The 24,435-nt window shown below is 36.3% G+C and overlaps 1 protein-coding gene and 1 non-coding gene across 2 annotated transcripts in view; both read right to left on the reverse strand.

Moving 5' to 3' along the window:
- The window catches only part of EPRS1 (glutamyl-prolyl-tRNA synthetase 1), a 97,841-nt gene that overhangs the window by 13,443 nt on the left and 59,963 nt on the right, over window positions 1-24,435 (reverse strand). Inside the window, exons 19-30 of the mRNA XM_023203715.2 lie at window positions 18,791-19,024; window positions 17,368-17,630; window positions 14,541-14,592; window positions 13,519-13,728; window positions 13,096-13,168; window positions 11,701-11,780; window positions 11,094-11,195; window positions 10,420-10,575; window positions 9,747-9,944; window positions 8,880-9,053; window positions 3,504-3,664; window positions 2,285-2,363 (exon numbers count right to left, since the gene is read on the reverse strand). Coding sequence (XP_023059483.1) covers window positions 2,285-2,363; window positions 3,504-3,664; window positions 8,880-9,053; window positions 9,747-9,944; window positions 10,420-10,575; window positions 11,094-11,195; window positions 11,701-11,780; window positions 13,096-13,168; window positions 13,519-13,728; window positions 14,541-14,592; window positions 17,368-17,630; window positions 18,791-19,024 — 1,782 coding nt within the window. The remainder of the gene's footprint in view (window positions 1-2,284; window positions 2,364-3,503; window positions 3,665-8,879; window positions 9,054-9,746; window positions 9,945-10,419; window positions 10,576-11,093; window positions 11,196-11,700; window positions 11,781-13,095; window positions 13,169-13,518; window positions 13,729-14,540; window positions 14,593-17,367; window positions 17,631-18,790; window positions 19,025-24,435) is intronic.
- On the reverse strand, window positions 17,737-17,840 carry LOC111537179. The gene has a single exon (XR_002729936.1). It is a non-coding gene; the product is annotated as a small nucleolar RNA U13 (small nucleolar RNA).

The following is a 24,435-nucleotide window of genomic DNA, read 5'->3' on the forward strand; positions in this document are numbered from 1 at the left end:
AAATTCCGTAGAAAATGTCAATAACAAGACATGGCAATACTCAAAAATCACAAATACAAGAGATTAGTAAGGGATGGCAGTAGTAAACAATAAATATTATATACACATAGCATTTATTTTTCATTGAATTAAGATTCTCCCTTGGAAGAATGTACTAAAATCAAGTCCTAGTAAAATCAGATATAATTTTTCATTTATACCAATAAAGAAAAGTAGAAAGATCCAAACTTTCTCCTACATTTAAATTCCAAAGATCTCTTCTTCCTTCTCCCCTCCTAGTAGATACAATTTTATTTACAACAACCTCAAAGGTTGCTTGATGGTCAATCAATACATCTACTAAGCTGACCAACATAAGGTGAAAAGGGGGATGGAACTGCCTACTGAATAAAAGAAACAAAAATTTGTTTTCTGGTCCCTGTGTTCTTTGGACATAGAGCTAAAATACCACAGGTTCTACTTCAGAATAGTTATTGAAATCTCTACAGTAACTTACCCAATATTAGAATAAAAGACATGATTCCAGCAATACCTGCTGGCATTCATTTCTTTGAAAGCAATGTTTTAACTGATGGTTACTCTATTGATTTACTAACTCTTATGCAATGTCTTTAATAGACTGCTCAAACATGACTACAGTATTTCTACAATAAAGGAAAATTTTAAATTCAATAATAGAACAAAAAAATCATAAATTAGAGTGAAAGAAAAAACACAGTGCTACAGATGGCTACCCACTGTCTAGCCTTCTATTAAAAGTAGGAAGTTTGAGGCCAGGCGCGGTGGCTCATGCCTGTAATCCCAGCACTTTGGGAGGCCAAGGAAGATGGGTCACTTGAGGTCAGAGTTCAAGACCAACCTGACCAAAATGGCAAAACCCCATCTCTACTAAAAATACAAAAAATACAAAAATTAGCTGGGTTTCGTGGCAGGCGCCTGAAATCCCAGTCACGCGGAAGGTTGAGGCAGGAAAATCGCTTGAACTCAGGAGGTGGAGGTTGCAGTGAGCCAAGATCTTACACCACTGTACTCCAGTCTGGGCAACAAAGCAAGACTCCATAACAAAAAAAAAAAGGAAGTTTGAGTCAAGTGAAAAATTACAGAACCCAGAAAGGTGAAAAAATTACAAAAGCAGTAACCCAATAGGATAGAAGGCTAAATACTGAAGAATTATAGATCTAAAGAGGATTTTGATATCTATTTTGTACTCATTTTACAGAATAGTAAAATGAAAGCCAGAGATTAATTTTCCCAGTTTAAGAAATAAGAGACATATTAATACGTTATGACCATAAAAATTAAAGCTTTACATAAATTCATGCTCCTTCTCAGCATGGATTTAAAACATAAAAAAAGATACAGAGAAAAATGCTTTAAACCTAGTCAGAAGAGGGATCTAAATTCTATATAGTTTGGGGTATTCATTTAGACACTGGCCCATGGTTTTCTCACTTGTAACCTGAGGACACAGGATTGGTTGTATTCAAACATGTATACCAGAATACTAAGGACCGTAAGTGATTCATTCCAATAATTAAATAACTTTGCAAAACTGAAATTCTTCTTTATGAAAATTTAAAGTTTCAGCTCGAAACAACTGCATATACCCAATATATAAAACCAATTAAATCTTAAAAGAGCCATTAACTACCTAATTAGGAAAGTCTATGGAGTTCTAAGGAGCCAGATAGCCCCTCATTCTGAAAAACAGGCTTAGAATAAGCAACACTTTTCTTCTCATTATTCAGAAAGTTCAATCAATTGAAAGCTGAGTATGTACAGTCAGGGAATGGAAAGAAACTGACTTTTCACCTTGCTTTAGGCAGCCGCATATGACAGCTTTAAAGCTAGAACAATGGTTACTTTAGGAACTTACAAGAAACTGAAATAACAGAGATTTTCAATAATGAAGAAATAAGGAGACATACAGAATCAATGTTCTTTAGAAAGTAGCATATCAAACATGGGAAAAAAACTTACATAATCAGTTCACAAGTATTACCCCAAAATGGTACAATGTTGTAATGCTTTAGAAAAGCCAGCAGAAAACAAAGACTATATATATATACACACACACACATTATATTTATATATAAGACATATAAATATAAAACAAAGACTATATAGATTATATATTTATACATATATATAAATGTTGAGTAATGTACTATCTTTTTATGTGATTGGCTTTAAAAGGTATTAATGCCATGCATAAATTCAATGAGTCTTAAAATATAGTTTACTGAAATATTTTTATACTGAAAAGTTTTCAGAAGTCTCTGACCTTTCCAGAATCTAGTATCTTCTGAAAGTCTTCCATTGTATTAGCCACAACCATATGAGTCTTAAGGTCTTCAGAAGCCCTATGAAACAAAATTAGAAAACAATACATAATTGTTCTCACAAATATGACAAAGTTTTATGAAACACATAAGCATAATTTAATGAAAAGATAACCTGGAAGTCAGAAGGACTCAATTTGAATCTCAAGTCTGTCACTCACAGTGACCATCTGTATATCAGAGTTACCTTATCATTGCACTATTGTGAGCCTTCAATGCATGGGAAATTTGTTAAGCACACAACAGGTGATCATAACTTTTGTTACTGCTGTTAAATCTCTAATGACCGACATTCTTTTCCTGGCATTAACACATTACCTATGGGAGTCTGTGTTATTTTTTAAACCTCCCTGGTCTTAAATATTTCCAGATTCAGAGGAAATATATATAAAAGATATATAAATATATATCTTACATCAATATATTAGTGCCCTCATATAAGATGCAGGCATTACTCTCTCCCAAACTGCACCTCTATCCCCAGTGGTAATGGGCCTTCCTCTCTGCTTTCTGCTCCAGGTAGGCAGAGAAAGAAAACAGGGTGCCACACTAAGCCACTAATCTTCTGGTGCCTCTGCCTTGACTGCCTTGAGATCTGTGATTCTAAAAGACTCTCTCCATAGGTGAGGGTGGCCCTAAGGCCTTCCTCTATCCCTCATTCCCAATCCTAGTCAGGAGGTTCTCAGTCTTGGCTATAGTATAATCCCCTGGGGGAGCTTTTAACAGTATAGTTTCCAGGTCCTCTCCAGTCCAATTAAATCAGTATCTCTAGGAAGGCACTGGTAGTTACTAAAGCTGGCATTAACACATTACCTATGGGAGTAGGTATTCCTGGGTGCTGCCAATGTGTACCCAGCAGATGACAGTCAATACCTGAAGCCCTTGAATTTACATCTCATAAAAGCCTAGATCTAAATTAATCCAAATAAGTGCGGGGGACAGAAACTTCATTGTTGCAAACCTTGTAGGAAGCAGATGGCACTTAGGAAAATAACCATAATACAAGTTAAAAACCCAGAGAGTAGTGAATTAAGTAGCATGAGGGTTCAGAGGGAGAGAACAAATGCTTCCAACTAGGACAACCCCGAAAATTCCTTGGTAAAGATCTCAAAGGTGGCGGAAGATTTGGAGAGAGAGACATAAGCAATTTTAAGAAACTACCTTGTGAAAAGGGTGACATGGATGTCTTCCAAAATAGCTTGGAGTTTAGTCTCTGCCTCATTTTCAGCAACTGTCAGCTTTTCTCCAGTATCTCGTCTGACAGCTACAAACTGACAGCTCTTCATATCACGTGGCCCAACTTCAAGTCTAATGGGAACTCCCTATAAGATAAAAAAGGTAGTTAAAATGATATATGAATGTCTCCAGTTGAATATACAGACGTAATTCATGGCCTATCTACAACAAATTATAAAAAACCCAAAAAACAAAGGCAAAGCCAAAAAACAAGAAAAAAAAAAAAAAAAAAACAGGTAATACTGCTGAGATACTACAAAAACCTACTCTAGTAAGAAGGTATAAATCTAACACAAAAAATCTACTGCCCTAGTGGTTCTGAGCTAAGGAAGTTCTTCATGGAGAAACAAGAGAGAGTAGTTTCTAGATCAGCATTCCCAACTTTTCTTACAAAATAGCATCCAGAAAACGTATTTGCACATGAATGGGGTTAAACAAACACTTTTTGAGGCTACAAGCCACTGAGGGGGATCAGTACCATGACACATTTTTGACTCATTCCTGACACGGTGGTATTCTCTGGCTGAAAAGTCCTCATTCTGGATACTCTATCTTTAGCATGCATTATGATCACCTGGAAGGATTGTTAATGCCCAGATTTCAGGGTCCGCCTCCAGAGTCTTTTATTAGAATAGGTTGGGGATGGGACCTGAGAATTTTTTTGTTTGTTTGAAGACAGAGTCTCACTCTGTTGACTAGACTAGAGTGCGGTGGCATGATCTTGGCTCACTATAACCTCTGCCTCCCAAGATCAATTGATTCTCATGCCTCAGCCTCCCGAGTAGCAGCTGGGATTACAGGCACCTACCACTATGCCTGGCTAATTTTTGTATTTTTAGTAGACACGAGGTTTCACCATGTTGACCAGGCTGGTGTTGAACACCCGACCTCAACTGATCTGCCCACCTCAGCCTCCCAAATTGCTGGGATTATAGATGTGAGCCACCGTACTTGGCCAAGAGTTTATATTTCTAACAAGTTTCCAAGTGATGCCGACACTGCTGGTCCTAGGACTCCAGTTTAAGAACCACTCCCCTATACTCTTTGGTTTTTCCAAAGCAACTTAAGCATGGTCTATATGCAAGTTTAAGACTTGGGAATGTTCAATCTTGTGAATGTGTATCCTGTAAGGGGATTAAAATCCTTAAGGATTAGGGAAACACCACATTTTTCAGGCCCAGAACCTTACTTGATAAATAGTAGATTTTAAGTAATTTTTTTGAATGAATAATCCTCTAAAATTAATGGGATTTTCCTAAGTTAGGTGCTTCCATGTAAAATTTAGATGCCGGATGGTACACCCAAAAAATGCCATAGGAAAAATTTTAAATATTACTCTAGAAGTCCTTATTTACCTCTAGGGAAGACTTATTTTACAAAATGAGATTAAAAACAAACAAACAAACCAAAAAAAAACCACAAAAAAACGCAATGGAACAAACTGTTGTATGCTAAATATTACATTATTTTATTGCTTTAGTTTATTTATCCAATATATTATACTGGATGTATTACATGCATTTGTAAGATACAGTGCTAAGTGCAATGAGATTTAAAAGATGAATAAGAAATACATCTTGTCCTCAAGAAGCTTCTTGCTTTGTAGGGTAAATAAGGCACACATATAAACAACAAAAACTAATACAGAAAGTCAGCAGTGAGAGAATATTCGTCAGCTGGAAGAGAGAAGAAAAGTTACTGGAGAAGATAAAAATTAATAAGGAAATTATTCATCAGAATTAAAGAACATTCTATAAAATAAGTGACCTATAGTTACAAAAATGCCTATGTCATAAATGACAATGAAAGTCTGAGGAACTACTTCTGCAGATTAAAGAAAACTAAAAGGACATGACAGCAAAATGCAATAGGACTGGACCCTACACTGAAAAAGCAGAGAGCCATTGGTAGCCCCCAGCAGGGTGTCTGAGCCTGAGTCAGGCGAGAGGGCATCTGCGCATGAGAACAACCTTGTATAGAGTGACAGAGCACACGAGGGAGAAGGAGCTCATTCACACAGAGGAGTGGGTGGCAATGGCAATGAGAGATTGGTGGCATACAGGGTGACTAATCTAATAAATTCATGTACTAAGGATAATTAGAGCTAGGTTTCTCATTGTCAGAAAAGGGAATTACGAGCACAAAATGGAGAAAAACTAGAATGCATCCTGTGGTGGTTTTTGTTGTTATTGTTGTTGTTTTTCCTGAGACGGAGCTTCGCTCTTGTTGCCCAGGCAGGAGTGCAATGGTGCAATCTGGGCTCACTGCAACCTCCGCCTCCCAGGTACAAGCGATTCTCCTGCCTCGGCCTCCTGAGTAGCTGGGACTACAGGTAGCCGCAACCAAGCCCAGCTAATTTTTGTATTTTTAGTAGAGACGGGGTTTCACCATGTTGGACAGGCTGGTGGCGAAATCCCGACCTCAGGTGATCCACCTGCCTCAGCCTCCCAAAGTGCTGGGATTATAGGCATGCGCCACCGCGCCAGGTTCACCCTGTGGTTTTTTATTGGAATTTAGAGTATAGATATAAACTCTTGGTTTTCAACATATATAAATAGACATGGAAATATGGTGGTAAAAGTGTACACGTATCTGTATGTGTGTATGGACATCTACATATATATACATATTCAGTAGCTCCATCTACTGAGAAGGCCTGGGAGAAGTGATAGCTCAAAAGTAATGAGCATACCCAGCACTAAACACCATTCTCCACTCAAAAGAACCAGAGCTTCTAAGAGATATGGCAAATTCCTGGGCCAGGGTAGAAAAAGTACAAGATAAGCCTACAACATCTTGTGCCAAGCAGCAAGGAAGTGCTTAAAGAATGATGGAGAATGTCAAAAGGACACAAAAGCCAGCTTTAAGGGATCATAACGGTCAAACCGAAGACATTTTGAGCATCAAAACAAATAACGTTAGTAACAGATTCTGTAACCCAGTGCTTAATACTAGAAACCATGGATCCATAAAATATGAATTAGCTAATAGAAAGGCTAATAAGAAATGTGCTGTGTCAATCATCAACAAAAACCTGAGAAATGATTGCAGACTGAAAGAGACTAAAGATACGTAATAACTACATACAACATAGTTCTGAACTAGGTCCTTCTGCTATAAAGAAACACCAGTCAGACAGCTCCTGAAAGCTGAATTGAGGGTCTAGAATTAGACTATAGTAATGTATGAACATTACTATACCGACTTGTGTTGTATTATGTAGGAGAATATGTTGGTTGTACTATGTTGGTTGTGCTGTGATTATGTAGGAGAGTATATTTGTAGGGTGATGGAGCATCAGGTTAGCATCTTATTTTCAAATGATTCAAGCAGGAAAAATTAATTATTTGTATTGGACTTGCTTTATTTTAAGTTTGTGACTGTTGCATGATAAAAACAAATTTACAACCCAGGTAGAAGAAATAGCACAAGCAAAGACACAGAGGTGGAAAAAACAGGCTGTCTGTGAAGAAGGGAGAAAAGGGCATATGAAAGGGGATAATGAAAAGTGAAAGTTGGAAAGGTAATCTGAAGCCAAATCATGGAGGAGGCAAATATTTTGTTGATAGTTTTTTTCTAAAACTAGTTACAAATTTAACTGTAAAAGATTTGTGTTTTGCTTCAACAGCAACACAAAATTATCTTACTCTTTCCACATAGTAAAAAGAAAAGTAGTTAATTCACTCAGATTATTTTCCCCTTTATATTTTCATAATATAGGAAGGGGTACCAAAGAATTGCAGGAGTTGCTGGTTTCTGGCCTCACAATCAAACCATATTATAGCTCATTTACTAATCTGAATAAGTTTCAAAATGTGCGTATACATCGCTCACACACTTTGGTCAATCGCTGTCAAAGAAATACAAATCCAGAGCTCCTAAAATATTTTTTCTTAGAAATTATTTGACTAAATGGAACTAAAATGGCATTAATCTAATACCTTCCACTAATACCTTCCACTAGATAGTGAACTCTTTTTCTCAATATTCTTTAACTTGAGGCATCAAGTTTAGAACTTAGGTGCTTTATTTTCTTTCCTGAGGAATACAGACAATGAAGCTGTAGCACACCCAACTCATACTAAGAATACCTCCCCAACACAGTATAGGCTCACTAGGGTACTAAAAGAAGAGTGACAAAGACAAAGCCAAGTCAGTTTAAGGATGAGAAATGAATAAAAGAGGAAAGGGTACAAAGAAGAATTCAGGAATGAATGTGGATGGTTTTTTCTTTTTTAATCCCGCTAGTAGCCAGCAATAAATTTCTCCTTTAACATTTTATAGCCCAGGTTAAGTAGAAATTAGTTTAGAGAAACTGCTACTGGCATCATACAATAGCTATAAGTAAGCAAAAAAGAGTGCAATTAAAAAGGAAATGACATGGAAAAAAATTCATGTTTAAAAGAGCATGTAAAGAAGCTGGTATATTACATAAAAGAGAAACAATTATCATTATAATTACCATTCCTTGGCAAAGGAAATTTACCTCAGGGGCCATTTGAAACAAACAAAATGATAAATATGAGCAACTTTGAGAACCCTAGATGTATAAATACTTAATAATCCCAATATTGCTGAGCTTCCATAGTTTGAAAGCTTGCAGCTGCAATCTCAATACATTCTCTCATCCCATCGCCTATAATATCAGTTTATATAGTCTCGATTCCTAATTTCTAGATCCAGTAAGGTTCTCTCTTTCAGCGTAAGAAAAATTGTTAAATCCCAGAAGTTTATAAAACAAAATTAAGGGCACAGACAATCTATTAATGACAATGTGCAATAAATCAAAGTTATATTACAAACAATAAAGCAGAATGTAGACTGGCTTTAATAAACAAAATAAAAATCAACAAACTGGAATGAAACACTTGGTGTGAAAACTCAAGAACAAAATTAATCTCAGATGTTTCACTGTTAGCTATAACAAAGACAGCTAAGTGATGTCCATGCACCGTTATTCTGGTGGTCTATGCAAACAACTTATTTATTATATGAACTCCTGGCATAAACATTTTAGTATACCAGCTACGTGAGGGAAATCATAAACAAGGGCTCAAGATCATTTTTATTCTAACATCATAAAAATAAGCTTCCACCAAAACTATTTTAAATTTAGGTATCACTATTATAAAGCTATGAACTGTGTCAGTGCTCAACAGTTTAAGTGAAGAAGAAAAAAAGCCCCCACTATCAAAATAGAGGAAAGTAATGAGAAACCTCAAGTTTTACAAAAACATGCAAAGGAAAATCTAAACTCAAATTGCAGATGTTGAGGGTAAAAGATACAACTGAGGAATTTACCTTGAGCTCCCAGTGATTGAATTTCCAACCTGGAGAATAATTATCTCGTAAATCAGCTCTAACGCGGATGTTAACACTGAGTAACCGCCTTCGATAATCATTGCATTTTGCAATCAGCGCTTCTTTGTCTTCTTCAGAAAGTGCATTGGTAATGCCACACGGAATAATCACCACCTAGAATTCAGCACAATGTCCCAAATTTATGCAAAGAAACAGATACAGAGGCTCTCAGAAGTCGAAACCTACTAGTGGCTATTATTATTAACACAAATCAGCTGTGTGATTTCTAATCTATATATAATGTCTACTAACTACCTGCAAATCACTTACCCATCTAAATGCATTTTCAGCTGACCTACTATATTTCATTTAATCTATTTTACACACACACACACACACACACACACATATATATATATTTACCCCAACCTCCCAAGTAGCTGGGACTATCAGTGCATGCCACCACACCTGGCTAATATTTTGTAGACTGGATTTTGCCATGTTGCCGAGGCTTAGTCTCAAACTCATGGGCTCAAGCAATCTGCCCGCCTTGGCCTCCCACAGTGCTGGGATTACAGGTGTGAGCCTGCATGCCCAGCTCATTTAACATATTATAAACCGTTTTTAAAAAATGACTTCTAAAAATGTTTATATAAGTAGCTTAAAAATTAAAAGAGTAAGAGACAATAAATAATGTAAATGATACACACAGTTACAAAACACTAGGGTCCAGAATGCATTCCACATTGTTTTTATTATCAGAGAAATCTGCCTGAATGATATTCAGAAATCATCCTTTCAAATTTCCTTTAGTAAATATGGCTTGTATTTTATCAAATGAAGGATAAACAGGAATATTTTCCTTACCTGAACACATGCTACACGGGGTGGTAATACTAAACCCATGTTGTCTCCATGAACCATGGTCATAACACCAATAGTTCGAGTCGTCAGGCCCCAGGAGTTTTGATAGGCAAATTGCTTCTCTCCTGGTGTCTTTGGATCTTCAAAAACAATTTCAAACATTTTGGAAAAATTCTGCCCTAAATGATGTGATGTTCCTCCCTAAAGTAGAGAAAGATAAGCTTTATTTTTAATAAACTGTTATGCCCTTGAAAAGTATTACTATAAGATCACATGCTTTAAAAATGGCACTAGACTTGTCTTTTCTCCCTTTTTTTACATTAAATAAAGTTTTGAATTATAAGCATAATTACCATAACAAGAGATTAAGAGATTAGTCAAAAAATACTATTTACAAGTATTTTGCTCTGGGTAGCTCCTTTTATAGCAGTAATTTTACCTACAACAGTTAAAAAGGAAATCATATTTTAGTAGTAATTCAGGATATGTATCATGACTTAATACATGATAAGTGTATAAGAGGAATGGGATAGATTTGCTTGAAATTATCATACGAAAGTACACTAAACATTTATTTTTTAAAAGAGTCTACTTCCGTGATGACAGAAGAAATTATTGGATCTGTCCATGGACTGTGCTTACAGTGACTTACGAATCCTATGTGGCAGTTTGATACCTGGATAGCTCTTCCACTAGCAGATATAAATGCTTCTACTGTAGTTGTATAGTCTCCTCCTGCAAATTTTTCCTTTTCCGTCTTTCTTCCTCTTACAACAGGAATTGCCAGGAGTTCTTCATATACCTGAGCATATAAGTCAAGTATCTGCAAGACCTGTAACATTTTAAATGTAAATGTGTTCAAATTTAGGGTACATTTATTCATTAAGATCTATAAAACTGCACTACTTAAGACTAATTGTGTGGGAAAAGAAATACGAACAATAAAAACCTCTTTTTATGAAAAGGTTAAAGCAGCCAGTGTGAATTTATTAAGAAAGATACTCAACGAAGCAATGTAAAAAGAAGTCAAATAACTCTTTAAAATGTATATATAAGTTTAGAATATAAGAGAAAATAAATGTTACGAAAGATACACAATATCAAAATGAAAATTTCCTGAAAAATAACTTTTTATACACATTAAAGCCCAGAAGTATTTTCACCTAAACATTTAAAAGAGCCTGTTTCCCTTATTAATAACATTCCAATAAGCAGTTACTTAAATCCATGTACATTTGAATTAATTTGGTTTTGCTTTTAACAGGTGTTACATACATTTTAAATAACAAAATTGCAGAGCCTGAACAAAAAAAATGGAACATAGTTAATGTGGAAAATAACTTTTTATACCTCTTCCGCTGCCTCTTCCATGGTAGCAAAAGCACTGTGCCCTTCCTGCCAAAGAAATTCACGAGTACGTAGGAAAGGCTGAGGGTGCTTGAACTCCCAACGCTGGAAGAGGCAAGAAAACAATTTAGTCATTATAAAGAGTTTTTCAATTTTTTTTTGGAAACAGGATCTTGCTCTGTCCCTCAGGCTGGAGTGCAGTGGTACAATCATGGCTCACTGAAACCCTCTGCCTCCCAGGCTCAAATGATCCTCCTACCTTAGCCTCCCAAGTAGCTGGGCTACAGGTGCACGTCAACACACCTGGCTAATTTTTAGTAGAGATGTGGTTTTGCCATGTTGCCTAGGCTGGTCTCAAAATCCTGGGCTCAAGTGATCTGTCTGCTCAACCTCCCAAAGTGCTGGGATTATAAGCATGAGCCACCATGCCCAGTCACTTTCCAATTTTTATTACCATTTTATATAATAAGTAATCAAAAATCACAATTTATCTTAAATACTTCAAAAATAGTTCCATACTCCCAATCCTTTGAAAATAAAAACAATATATATATATATATTTTTAAAGAACATGAATAATAATAGAATATAAGAGGGGGTGAATACCTACCACCACATTGCACCACTGATTGAGCTTGATGGGCAGGTCTCTGTGTGACTGCACCCATTTTGCATATGCAGGATACATTACTGAAAGGCATGGGAAAATAGAGACAGTCATTTAAGGCTTTATTTCTCCTTTAAGGCTGTAAGAGCTAAACCAGCAAGATAATTAGTAGGAATTAAAATGTAATAAATAAATTTGAAAAATAAAATGTACGTTTGTGTAAATATATTTCCAATGTTTATAGTAAGTGAATAGTATTATTTCATAAAATGTATTACTCAAGGATACAAATCTAAACTTGATCATATTTTACATTCTTCACAGAAGATTTTACATTCTTCACATAATAGTTAATGTACTTTGACAGTTTTCATGTTTGGTTTTTAAAAACACGAATAAAGGTCATATCCTACGTTAAGTGCTCTGCGTTCATTGACCTGTTCAATTCTCGCATTCAACCCATAAGTAGGTATCATAATCTCAGTTTTAAAGACGTGGAAAGCTGAGTTTATAGAAGCTAAACAATTTGCTGAATCCAGCAGTTATGTATGAGAAGCAGAATTAATTTATATCTATCTGATGCATCTATTAAGAGTATGAAAGCTCTTGCAATGAATTGCAAAGTGAAGATATCTGTCTTAGAATAGCCTTCTCATGATCTATAATTAGCAAACCAAAACAAACACAACTTTGCCAAATAGTCTCAGAGAAAAAAACTGGTATCACAATATTAATAATATATTATACAAAAGTATCACTAGAAATATCAAATAAGAACAAACAATCCTGAACTCTACAGATGAATGATCACTTTCAAAGACGCTGTAAAGCCCAAAACCTCAAATTTTCCAACGGCATTACCATTTACCATATGTAATTTTAGAAAAATCATTTAATCTTTCAGAGACCTTTCTTTACCTGCAAAATGGAAATCACAATAACTGCCCCTGCCTTCCTCACAACACTGTTGTAAGAATAACACAAGATGACGTAAAAGTACTTAGCAACCTATGAACACCCTACATGAATGCAAATCTAAATGTATTATTAAAATTTAAAAATAATTATGGCATAAACATTTGTATTTGCAATATTATAATCAATTCCAACAATAAAAATTATTCTAAGAATAAAATTCCTTGAAAAGTCCTAAAAATTTACAGCATAAAAATGAGTATTTAAAAATCCTATAATTTAATGATAAAGAGCTCTGCAATGAATATTAGAGAATACAACTCTAGACAATTTAAGTCTGCATTCAATCTTTATCAACACTCATGAAGTTTTGTATTGTCAACAGGGATTATACCTATCACAAAGCGAAAGCTGAGACTCAACTCTAGAAGCTGTCTCTATTGTTCATTGAGCATTCTCCTGCACTCCAAGACCTGTTCTCACCTGTTTCACTAGTAGGACGAATGGCAATTGGTTCTGCCAACTCGGTTTTGCCAGATCTTGTAACCCAAGCAACCTAGTGAAAAAAAACATTTTTCATACATTTTTTTCAATAGCATTTTGGAGCAACAGTACAAATGCAGGCAAATTTCCTCTGTTTTAATTTTTGCTATATCAATTTAGGCAAGTTAAAATAGTTGCTGCTGTTCACTGTGAGGAAAGGTATGCACTTACTGACCTTCTAAATACTAAAAGTCAGTTAATTAATGTGACAAAATTATTACTTGCTATAAAGGTAGAAACAGAACTTTTTAACAAAAATGGCTTTACATTTTTCAAAATTGGTTTTTAAACTCAAAAGTTAAAAATATATTTTCAAGTTTGTCAGAGAACACTGCAAAAAAATAAAAAAGCAAGCTCACTTACCTCTGGGGCAAAGTCAGCAATATGAGTCTTCTCTTTCTCTAATGCACCTTGAGACACAAACATGGGGAAGTAGCAGTTTTCAACACCAAGTTTCTTGATCCCAGCATCAAAAAAGTCCTTGATGGCTTCCCAAATAGCATAGGCCCAGGGACGAAGAATATAACAGCCACTTACGTCATGGTATTCAATCATTTCTGACTTTGTAATGACCTTTTTAAAAGAAAAATAGTCTTTAAAGCTTACATTCAACCAAAACTCTAGTATAAGTGGCAAGAGTATGATAATCAAAATTCAAATCTGGAGGCTTCTACTGTTGATACATCCCCTTAATGTGGGAGGTCATAATGGGAGTATAACAGACCTGACTATACTAAAAAACAACACACAACAGGGTTCCAAACTCTCAATAAAGCTTGAATTCCACCGGGCGTGGTGGCTTACACATGTAATCCCAGGACTTTGGGAAGCTGAGGTGGGTGGATCGCCTGAAGTCAGAAGTTCGAGACCAGCCTCGAATATGGTGAAACCCAGTCTCTACTAAAACTACAAAACTTAGCCGGGCATGGTGGTGTGTGCCTGTAGTCCCAGCTACTCGGGAAGCTGAGGCAGGAGAATTGCTTGAACCCAGGAGATGGAGGTTGCAGTGAGCCAAGATCACACCACTGCACACCAGCCTAGGTGACAGAGAGACACCCCCACCTCAAAAAAAAAAAAAAAAAAAAAAAAATTGTATTCCAATCCTGCCTCTGCTATTGACTATATCTTTGTGGCCTTGAATTAATCCCTTTACTTCAACATAAAAAAAAAAAAATCACTATCTCATGGTACTACTTTTCAATTCAGGACTTCATTCAGGACTTCATGTGAACATGTTGAAAAATAGTGTCATGTTAAATGACTACAGTATGTATTAAAGGCATTATATAACATTATTACTATTGCCTTTGTGGTGTATTTTAGAATCTAAACATAAAGCAGCCATTGAGACTTAAAACATAAAAATCAACTGAATGCATACTCACCTGAGAATACCAATCAGCAAGATTTTCTTCTTTTTTTGCCTCAAGACCCAACCTGCAGATATGAAAAGTAAAGGATAAATCTCTTCATTCAGCAACTGCTTTTAGGTCGAATGAAACCTCTAAAGTTCAAAATAGATTAGTTTTTCTTCAGTATGAGTTATTTCCGTATTTGTAACTTCTCTATATTCATTCCCAAGATAATATTGTGTTTTCTCGTTTTGTTTTTAAGACAGGGTCTCACTCTGTCACCCAGGCTGGAGCACAATGGTGTGATCCTGTCTCACCGCAACCTCGGACTCCTCAGCTCAAGAGATTCTCTCGCCTCAGCCTCCTGAGTAGCTAGGACTACAGGTGCATACAACATCTGGCTTATTTTTTTATTTTTATTTTTTGGCAGAGTCAGGGTCTCGCTATGTTGCCCAGGCCAGTCTTGAACTCCTGGCCTCATACAATCCTCCTGCTCCGGCTTCCCTGAGTGCAGGCATTACAGGCATAAGCCACCATGCCTAGCCCCTAAGATAATGTTTTTAACCTAAAAAACAGTAGAAATGCCGGGCACAGTGTCTCACACCTGTAATCCCACCACTTTGGGAGGCCGAGGCGGGCAGATCACCTGAGGTTGGGAGTTTGAGACCAGCCTGACCAACATGGAGAAAAACCCTGTCTCTACTAAAATTACAAAATTAGCTGGGCATAGTGGCGCATGCCTGCAATCCCAGCTACTTGGGAGGTTGAGGCAGGAGAATGAATTGCTTGAACCAGGGAGGCAGAGGTTACCGTGAGCCGAGATTGTGTCATTGCACTCCAGCCTAGGCAATAAGAGCAAAACTCTGTCTCAAAAAAAACAAAAAACAAAAAACAGCAGAGACATCTCTTAAAAAGTTGTGAGACATTATCCACAAAATCCAGGAAAGCCAAACGTAACAAAAGCTATGATTCTATGCAGACATCTCTTTTACAAGGCTCTTTTTAAGGTAACGAATTTGTGATAGAGACAGCGTGTTCACACCTATTCTCCCACTAAAAAAGAAGAATCTTATGCCAGTTAAAATTATAGTAAGATCACCATTTCACTGAAAGTAAAACCTAAAAAGTAATAAAAACAATGGCTATAAATACACACATATATGTATGTGTACTTATGTGTGCATATTAGCCAAATTTCTACAAGTTTTTCTTTTTCTTTTTTTGAAATAGTCTCACTCCATCACCCAGACTGGAGTGCACTGGTCCGATCTCAGCTCACTGCAACTTCCACCTCCCAGGTTCAAGTGATTCTTGTGCCTCAGCACCCCTTCCCCCACCCGAGTAGCTGGAATTACAGGTGTGTGCCATCATGCCTGGTTAATTTTTTTGTAATTTTATTAGAGACGGAGCTTTGACATGTTGGCCAGGCTGGTCTCGAACTCCTGACCTCAAGTGATCCGCCCACCCCAGCCTCCCAAAGTGCTGGCATTACAGGTGTGAACCACTGCACCTGGCCTTTTTTCTTTTAACTAGAATAAAAGTTGCAGAGATAAGACGCTTGTAAAATAAACTAGGTCTGTAATAAAAAACTATTTCAGACAATAATCATTTTTTGAAATATCAGCAATTATTCAGGATAGAGTATGGTCTCTTTTTGGAGTTTAGAAACAAGGTTTTACTGGCTAAAAATTTTAATGTATTTGCATTTGCATTCTCCATTGTTTCACTATGACATACCTCAATAAAATAACTCTATGAAACCTAGCACTTTCACAAGCACTAAGAAAGTAAAAGGTGAAAAGTTCTACACTCTCTTCTACCCTGCTATAACTCTGGCTATTCAGTTTAATAGTCAAAAAGAAAAACATCTGTTGCATTCTCTTGTTTAAGGAGACACTGTGTATATGATATGAGAGCTAAGAGGCAGCAAAATTTGATACTCAGCTAAACAAATGTAAAACCAAAGTATCTCAGTAACAGTTTTTTCTTCTTATTAAGCCATTAAGGAAAACCCATCATGAAGTTCACTCTAATTGTGGAAAGAAACAAAAAATTACAATCATGCGTCACTTAATAACATGAATATATTCTGAGAAATACATTGTTAGGTGATTTCATCATTGTGCAAACATCACAGCTTGTTATACTTCAATGCCAACATCAAGTGCCCATATATCAGGTTTCTACACATGCTCCGTTATAATCTTAGGGACCAATGTCACATAAGTAATCCACTGTTGATTGACACATCATTATGTGGTGTATGACTGCACACTATTCACACAGATTGGAAGATCCTTAAAGAGCCACCTATCCCACTGTTTTGTCTTTAGTCAGTTTTATCTTATGTTTAAACTATCAATTTTTTAATTGAGAATGAAGCTCTCACTTAGTCCCCACAAAAGATCTTCATTTGAAAAAAATCTGCTTAAGGTGCAAAACAATGTGTATAATTAGGCTACCAATTATGTTTAAAAAGGAGGAGAGAAAACATGTATGTATATTTGTGTGTGTGATATATATATATCTGTATTTACTTGAATAATAAATGAAAATCACCAACAGACACAGAAGAAACTGTTAACAGTGGCTACCGATTGATTATGGTGGTGGGGAAAAGTGGAAAGATGGGAAACACGCACAGGAACTTCTTATATTCTGAGATTCTTGAACCAAACAAATGGGTTACGTATTTTAAAAATTCAATGGAAAATTAATAAATGCTATCTGCTGACATTACAGTTTTAGCGTTCTCTAACGTAATGTGATAAACTAATCAAAATTTGTTTTAAAAAATATTAAGAGTTGAATTCATTCAAAGCTCTGCTTTGCTTCAAATGAAGTTTCTGCAATTCATTACCTGGTCTGTTTCTTAGGGCCCTGTCCTTCTCCTGCTCCACTTGATGAGAGCCCACCTCCTTGGTTTTTAGAAGGGTCTTTCCTTTGGCCATCATTTTGTTTCTGAGGCTTATTCTGCTTTTCAGATTTATTTTCTTTTTCTTTCTTCTTCTTATCTTTGTCCTCAGCTCCAGTGGCTGACACAGGCTTATACTCTACTCCTATCAAAGACTTGTACTGTGCCTTTAGCTGAAGGAGTTCTTGTACAGCTATATCTACTTGATCCTTTAGTTTAACAAAAGAGGAAAAAGAGAAGACGGTATTTAATTCAAGTCATTGTCTAAGCACACTTAAACAAATACAATGCTCAAAGCTTTCTTTTATCCCCCAACATCAGATGAGTAATGTGCCCAGGTGGTAATAAGGTTCGAGGGAGGCATATCTCACATATGAGTGTGAAAACTCAACCATCACACTTAGGAACTACAAAAGGATCTGTCCAAAGTTTAAAAGCAGATTTGCAAGCACAATTAAAGACAGGGATTTGGGGACAGAAGGGGTTGGGGTAGGTATTACACCAACTATTGAAATTATAAAGATTATTATAAACAGGGATAGAATTGTCCAAACTGTGACTGGAAAACAGCATGGTTTATAACTGCACTGTCCAAATAGTAGTCATGTGGTTCATTTAAAGTAAATAAAATTAAAAATTCACTTCCTAGGTCACCATAATCACATTTCAAATGCTCATGTGGCTAATGACTACTATATTAGACAATACTGTTACAGCATATTTCCATCACTGCAGAAAGTTCTACTAGAAAGCACTGGTATCTAACATGTATTCCATAGGAATCTAAGTTAAAGGCCATTAAATTATATAAGTTGAACATTTCACAATTATAAAGATGAGATAATGGTTATCAAGTTCTAATAAAGTTAAATTTCAAAACTACAACGACTGTCTTCCACTCATGTGAATCTGTACAAAAAAATCTACTCCTAAAAAGATAACAGAAGTAGCACAGACTACTAACAGCTCAAAATAAAACCTACTATTTCAGTTTGACAGAGCTTTAGGAGAAAGAATGAAAAACAAGGTAAATATTAAGGGCCTTCAATGGGTGAGCACTGTGCTAGGGTCTAGGTCACTATTCTGGATCTTACAGATTGGAGGGAAACAAACAATTTAACAATTAAAATACAGTCTGTTTAAGTACTATGTCAGTGATGGGCTGTGTCATATGAAAACATCCAGCCAAATCTAGTTGGGGTAAGAAACAATCAACAAAGAAAGTTTCTCTAAAAGGCAAGGTAGGAGAATTGAGAACTGAAATATGAGTAGAAGTTAGCTAGATTTGATGGGGCAGAAAACACTTGAGGCAAAGAAAATACTCTGAAATGTAAAAAACAAAAACACATAAACAAAATAACCCACTAACCTTAGGGGCTTTTTCAGTTTTAAGTTTCCGAACTACTTCTCCTTGAGAAGCTACTTTGTCAAAAAGTAATTTGGCTTCTGGTGTTTCTAAACCAGCAGGTTCAGAATTTCTGGTTGGGCTTGAATCTGAACTTTGAGATAATGGGGGCTGACCAGGTATGTACTCCTTCCCAGTTTTTTCTTTATATTGAGCTTTCAGGGACAGTAAGCATTCTACAGCTTCATTTATTTTAGCCTAAAACAAAAGAGAGATAGAGATATTTATAAAACTTTGGAAATTTCTGGAAATTTCAATGCCATTTAAAAATTTTTAATTATCAAAAAATCATTCCCATAAGTTAATCATGGGGAAACCTACGTTAAATCATCAGCCTAAAATAAGAGACAAAACTAAAGAAAAATTTAAAACATCGATTATATATAAGCCAAAGAAATAAACAAAAATACAATTCAACATACAACAGTGTAACTTTCCATTTTACGTAAGTAAGTAAACAGACAAATAATAGAACATCTAAGTAAACTGTCAGTGTCAAGACCTGGGTCTATAAATAGTGAAGACAGAATTTACAAAATCAGAATAAAGATCAGATCAATGGCTTTGCCTATACAAACCTTATTTTCCACTGCTTATTAAACAGAAATTAAAGACAACTTCGGGAAAAAAGGAAGTTTGGGTCCAACTAACGAATAGTTACATCAATTTTACAAACTGACAATGAGATGAGAAAGCATGCTGAAGTTTTTAGACACTTACCTATATATTTTAATCTCTGATACTTTAACATAATAATAAAAAAGAATGATACACTTAGCCCAACCGAGACACTTGTGACTCTCTAGCAGAGAATGACAGCAACACAGGCAAAGGACCCAAGCTGGACACCTTATCTGAAATGGTGCTACTATCTCACTACAAACCAGTGTACCACTGGGAACCTCGAGGTATCAATCAAAATAGATAGGGAAAGTGTCTCCAAATCACCCTATCCAATCTTTACTGCTACATTCTAATAATGCTCCAGACAGCTAAATGAAACCAGGCAGAAGCCATGAAGAATACTCAAATGGGGGTCAGAGGAATGCAAGATACCAATGGTATACCTTCAAAAAATTTGCATCTATGAGGCAGCAAAGCGCACTTCCTTGTCCAGCTACTTTATAACGTCTTCTGCCATTAGAGTGTCACACCAGGCACCGCATAAAGGTAGTAAAATTAAGAGAAAACGTACAAAGAGAGGATGATAGTAAACTGTCTGATTTGTACTCTTGATTTGTTTCTGGTTTATTGTTTTTAGGAAAGAGTTTTCACAGTAGAAACTACTTTATCTTAAGAAAAAGGGCCAAGCTGGCTGGGCGCAGTGGCTCAAGCCTGTAATCCCAGCACTTTGGGAGGCCGAGACGGGCGGATCACGAGGTCAGGAGATCGAGACCATCCTGGCTAACACGGTGAAATCCCGTCTCTACTAAAAAATACAAAAAAAAAAAACTAGAAGGGCGAGGTGGCGGGCGCCTGTAGTCCCAGCTACTGGGGAGGCCGAGGCAGGAGAATGGCGTAAACCCAGGCGGCGGAGCTTGCAGCGAGCTAAGATCTGGCCACTGCACTCCAGCCTGGGCTACAGAGCGAGACTCCATCTCAAAAAAAGAAGAAGAAAAAGGGCCAAGTTAATCAGACATACGAGAATCAAGGGGGAAAAAAAGGCAATTTCCACCAGCTAAAATAAAAATGGAAAAGAAGGAACTTCCCTGCAACTACTTCTAGAAAAAGACGACTATCTGAAAGAAGCTCCATTTTACACTATAAGCAGGTATTCATTAGAGCTTAAAGTCAGATGGCACACTTTTCACACAGGAAAAAAAAAAAAAAAAACCCGTTTGCCAAGATTATAATTTGAAACATTATTATAAAGGAGAAAATTAAGATGAGCAAACCACTCTGTTATTGAATGAGATACTCTTAATAAAGCTATATATTCATACATTTCCCCTCCCATTGGGAAATGGAATATTTTAGATAACTAAGTAAATTAGTCAGGTTATTTTTCCAAAAAGAGTGAAATTGTACTAATCACCACCATGCAATCTTCCCTGATGATTTAGAAGGTATCTAAAGATTCTTGAGAGAATTTGAATTATAATATGAAAAGTATCATTATCATTTTATGGCATATTTAGTCTGTGCCAGACACTATACTAAATGCTGTACATGGTATATTATTTAACTCTCAAAACAACCCTTACAGAAGCTAAGTTTAGAAAGATTAAGTTCCTTCCCCAGAGTTACACAATAAGTAGTAGAGCTAGTATTTGAATCTCGGGTTTATTCCAGAGGCTATGATCTTGACCACTACGGTTTGCTTAGCGTTACAGAAAACAATGATCTAAATGTGCATTTTATTCCTACTAACATGCTATGAAAACTGCTTTTTGAAAGAGATCTTTGAATAGTACTCTGAGTTTGTCTCTTAGAATATACAATGAAGAACTGATGGGTGGAGAGTAAATTATCTCTTAATACTAGTTTTCTGGATTAAAAGACATTTACAAAGAGAAACTGGGTGGTATACTATTATTTAGTACAGTATCATACAACAGCAGAAGCTGAAAGAGCACTGCTAGTAGAATTTAAGTTGTCAGTGGACAAAGACTGTTTTAAACTTACCTAACGTATGCCAATACAAACAGAAAAGGTTTTCAGCAAATAATTGGTCATGTGGATTAACGAGAAAAAGAAACAACCTACACAAAAGACTTTGGTAAAGGTTTAAGATGGGAATTTGAAATAAGTAAAAGTGATGCTAATATTATGACTAAAAACTGGAAAGTTAAATAAAATGGAGAAAATGGACAAACTTCTGATTACATCCTGACTACGTTCGGAATGAGTACTCAAACAGCTATTTTTTCAGCAGCCACTAGATGTAAACGTTTCTCCATGGGGAAAGGAGTGAACTTTTAAAAACAAAAAACAAACAAAAAAAACTGGAAAGTTATCCATTTGAAATAATAGAACCTTTCAAAATAGCCTGGGTATCTCGATTCTAAATGCAAAAACTTTTCTCAAAAATACTTTTTTCAAACTTGTTTTTTTCCAACTTTATTACCAGTCACTCACTTTTCCTCCTTACTGGCATATCTAAGAGAACTATATCTACACACATTAGTAATGATGACTCCTGAAAGCAGAGATTATCACTTGGTGGGGAGGGGGATGAATGAGTGGTAATCAGAACAGAAAATCCTTCCAAGTAAGTGAGGGAAGAGAGTGATGATGCTTGTATAATATTTTTTAAAGTCTGCTAGGAGATTTAGTAAACTAAAATTTCACAGGTTTCAAAGAAAGACATTTTAAGAAAATAATTAACCGATCGTGTGTAGCTTAAATACCTACACCTGTAAGGAATAACCAATTACTGACACCTGATTCTAGGAACCAATACAGCATAGGGGAGACCCCAGATCTTGATGTCAAACCTAAATTAGAACACAACACCTGTTCTCCTGCTGATCAACTGGGCTGATTCGTTTACCTAAATCACAATGTACCTGCTACTTTTCTCTGATACAGATCAATTAACACAAATTCTGAAGATTTTCCAGAAGATCCCCAAGCTGATGTAAGTCTTGTGAAGTATCCTGAACCACAATCTGATGTAAGATGCATTTATATTTGTTTAGATCAAAATCAATTTTGCATTAAGTACTAAATACAGATATAGCTGGAATTCACTACACACGTTACAAACAACATCAAGAAAAAGATAGGCTTTTTTCTTACTTCCTTCCCTGCAACATTTATCTTTTGGCCTGAGACATCTTAAAGCTATTTGGGTGAGAGTGCAGGGTGGCAGTTTCCTAGAACAACCTGCTTAATAGACAAAGGGGTACAGTGATGTATGTCCTTTCCTGATAAACTGTGATTTAGGTTTTAAAAAACAGTAACATTGGTGTAAAAAATAAAAGAGGAAAGATTGGCAAGATGAATTATTGGGGACATAAAATACAAGGTTCCATGAATTAAAATGCTGCAACTACAGAAGCAAATGGTGATTCAACCCCCCTCCACAAAGACTGCATATGGCATAAAGAGAGAACATTAGTGACAAAACAGTTGTGAATTATTTTTATTTAATAATCATTTATTTTGTTGTTACTTGATTTTTAAACAACTGTTAACTATAATGGTTCTTAAAACTCTTTCTTCCAAAAGGGCTACATAATAAATATTTAGCCTATGTGAGTCTCGGTTGCAACTATTCAACTCTTTAACTGTAGCATGAAAACAGCCATAGACAATACGTAAACTAATGACTGTGTCTGTATTCCAATAAAATTTCACTTACAGGCTGGGCGCAGTGGCTCACACCTGTAATCCCAGCACTTTGGGAGGCCAAGGCGGGTGGATCACCTGAGGTCAGGAGGTCGAGACCAGCCTGATTAACATGGTAAAAACCCGTCTCTACGAAAAACAAAATACAAAATTAGCCAGGTGTCGTGGCGCGCACCTGTAATCCCAGCTACTTGGGAGGCTGAGGCAGGAGAATTGCTTGAACCCAGGAGGAGGAAGTTGCAGTGAGCTGAGATCTCGCCATTGCACTCCAGCCTGGGCAACACAGCGAGACTCCATCTCAAAAAAAAAAAAAAAAAAAATTCATTTACAAGGAACAGGTCAGTAACAGACAAGCAGAGAGCCAAATCAGGAATGAACTTCCATTCACAATTGCTTCAAAGAGAATAAAATACCTAGGAATCCAACTTACAAGGGATGTAAAGGACCTCTTCAAGGAGAACTACAAACCACTGCTCAGCGAAATCAAAGAGGACCCAAACAAATGGAAGAACATACCATGCTCATGGATAGGAAGAATCAATATCGTGAAAACGGCCATACTGCCCAAGGTTATTTATAGATTCAATGCCATCCCCATCAAGCTACCAATGAGTTTCTTCACAGAATTGGAAAAAACTGCTTTAAAGTTCATATGGAACCAAAAAAGAGCCTGCATTGCCAAGACAATCCTAAGTCAAAAGAACAAAGCTGGAGGCGTCATGCTACCTGACTTCAAACTATACTACAAGGCTACAGTAACCAAAACAGCATGGTACTGGTACCAAAACAGAGATATAGACCAATGGAACAGAACAAAGTCCTCAGAAATAATACCACACATCTACAGCCATCTGATCTTTGACAAACCTGACAAAAACAAGAAATGGGGAAAGGATTCCCTATTTAATAAATGGTGCTGGGAAAACTGGCTAGCCATATGTAGAAAGCTGAAACTGGATCCTTTCCTTACTCCTTATACGAAGATTAATTCAAGATGGATTAGAGACTTAAATGTTAGACCTAATACCATAAAAACCCTAGAAGAAAATCTAGGTAGTACCATTCAGGACATAGGCATGGGCAAGGACTTCATGTCTAAAACACCAAAAGTAATGGCAGCAAAAGCCAAAATTGACAAATGGGATCTAATTAAACTAAAGAGCTTCTGCACAGCAAAAGAAACTACCATCAGAGTGAACAGGCAACCTACAGAATGCGAGAAAATTTTTGCAATCTACTCATCTGACAAAGGGCTAATTTCCAGAATCTACAAAGAACTCAAACAAATATACAAGAAAAAAACAAACAACCCCATC

Source organism: Piliocolobus tephrosceles, chromosome 1, assembly GCF_002776525.5.
Source record: "Piliocolobus tephrosceles isolate RC106 chromosome 1, ASM277652v3, whole genome shotgun sequence".
NCBI lineage: Eukaryota > Metazoa > Chordata > Mammalia > Primates > Cercopithecidae > Piliocolobus > Piliocolobus tephrosceles.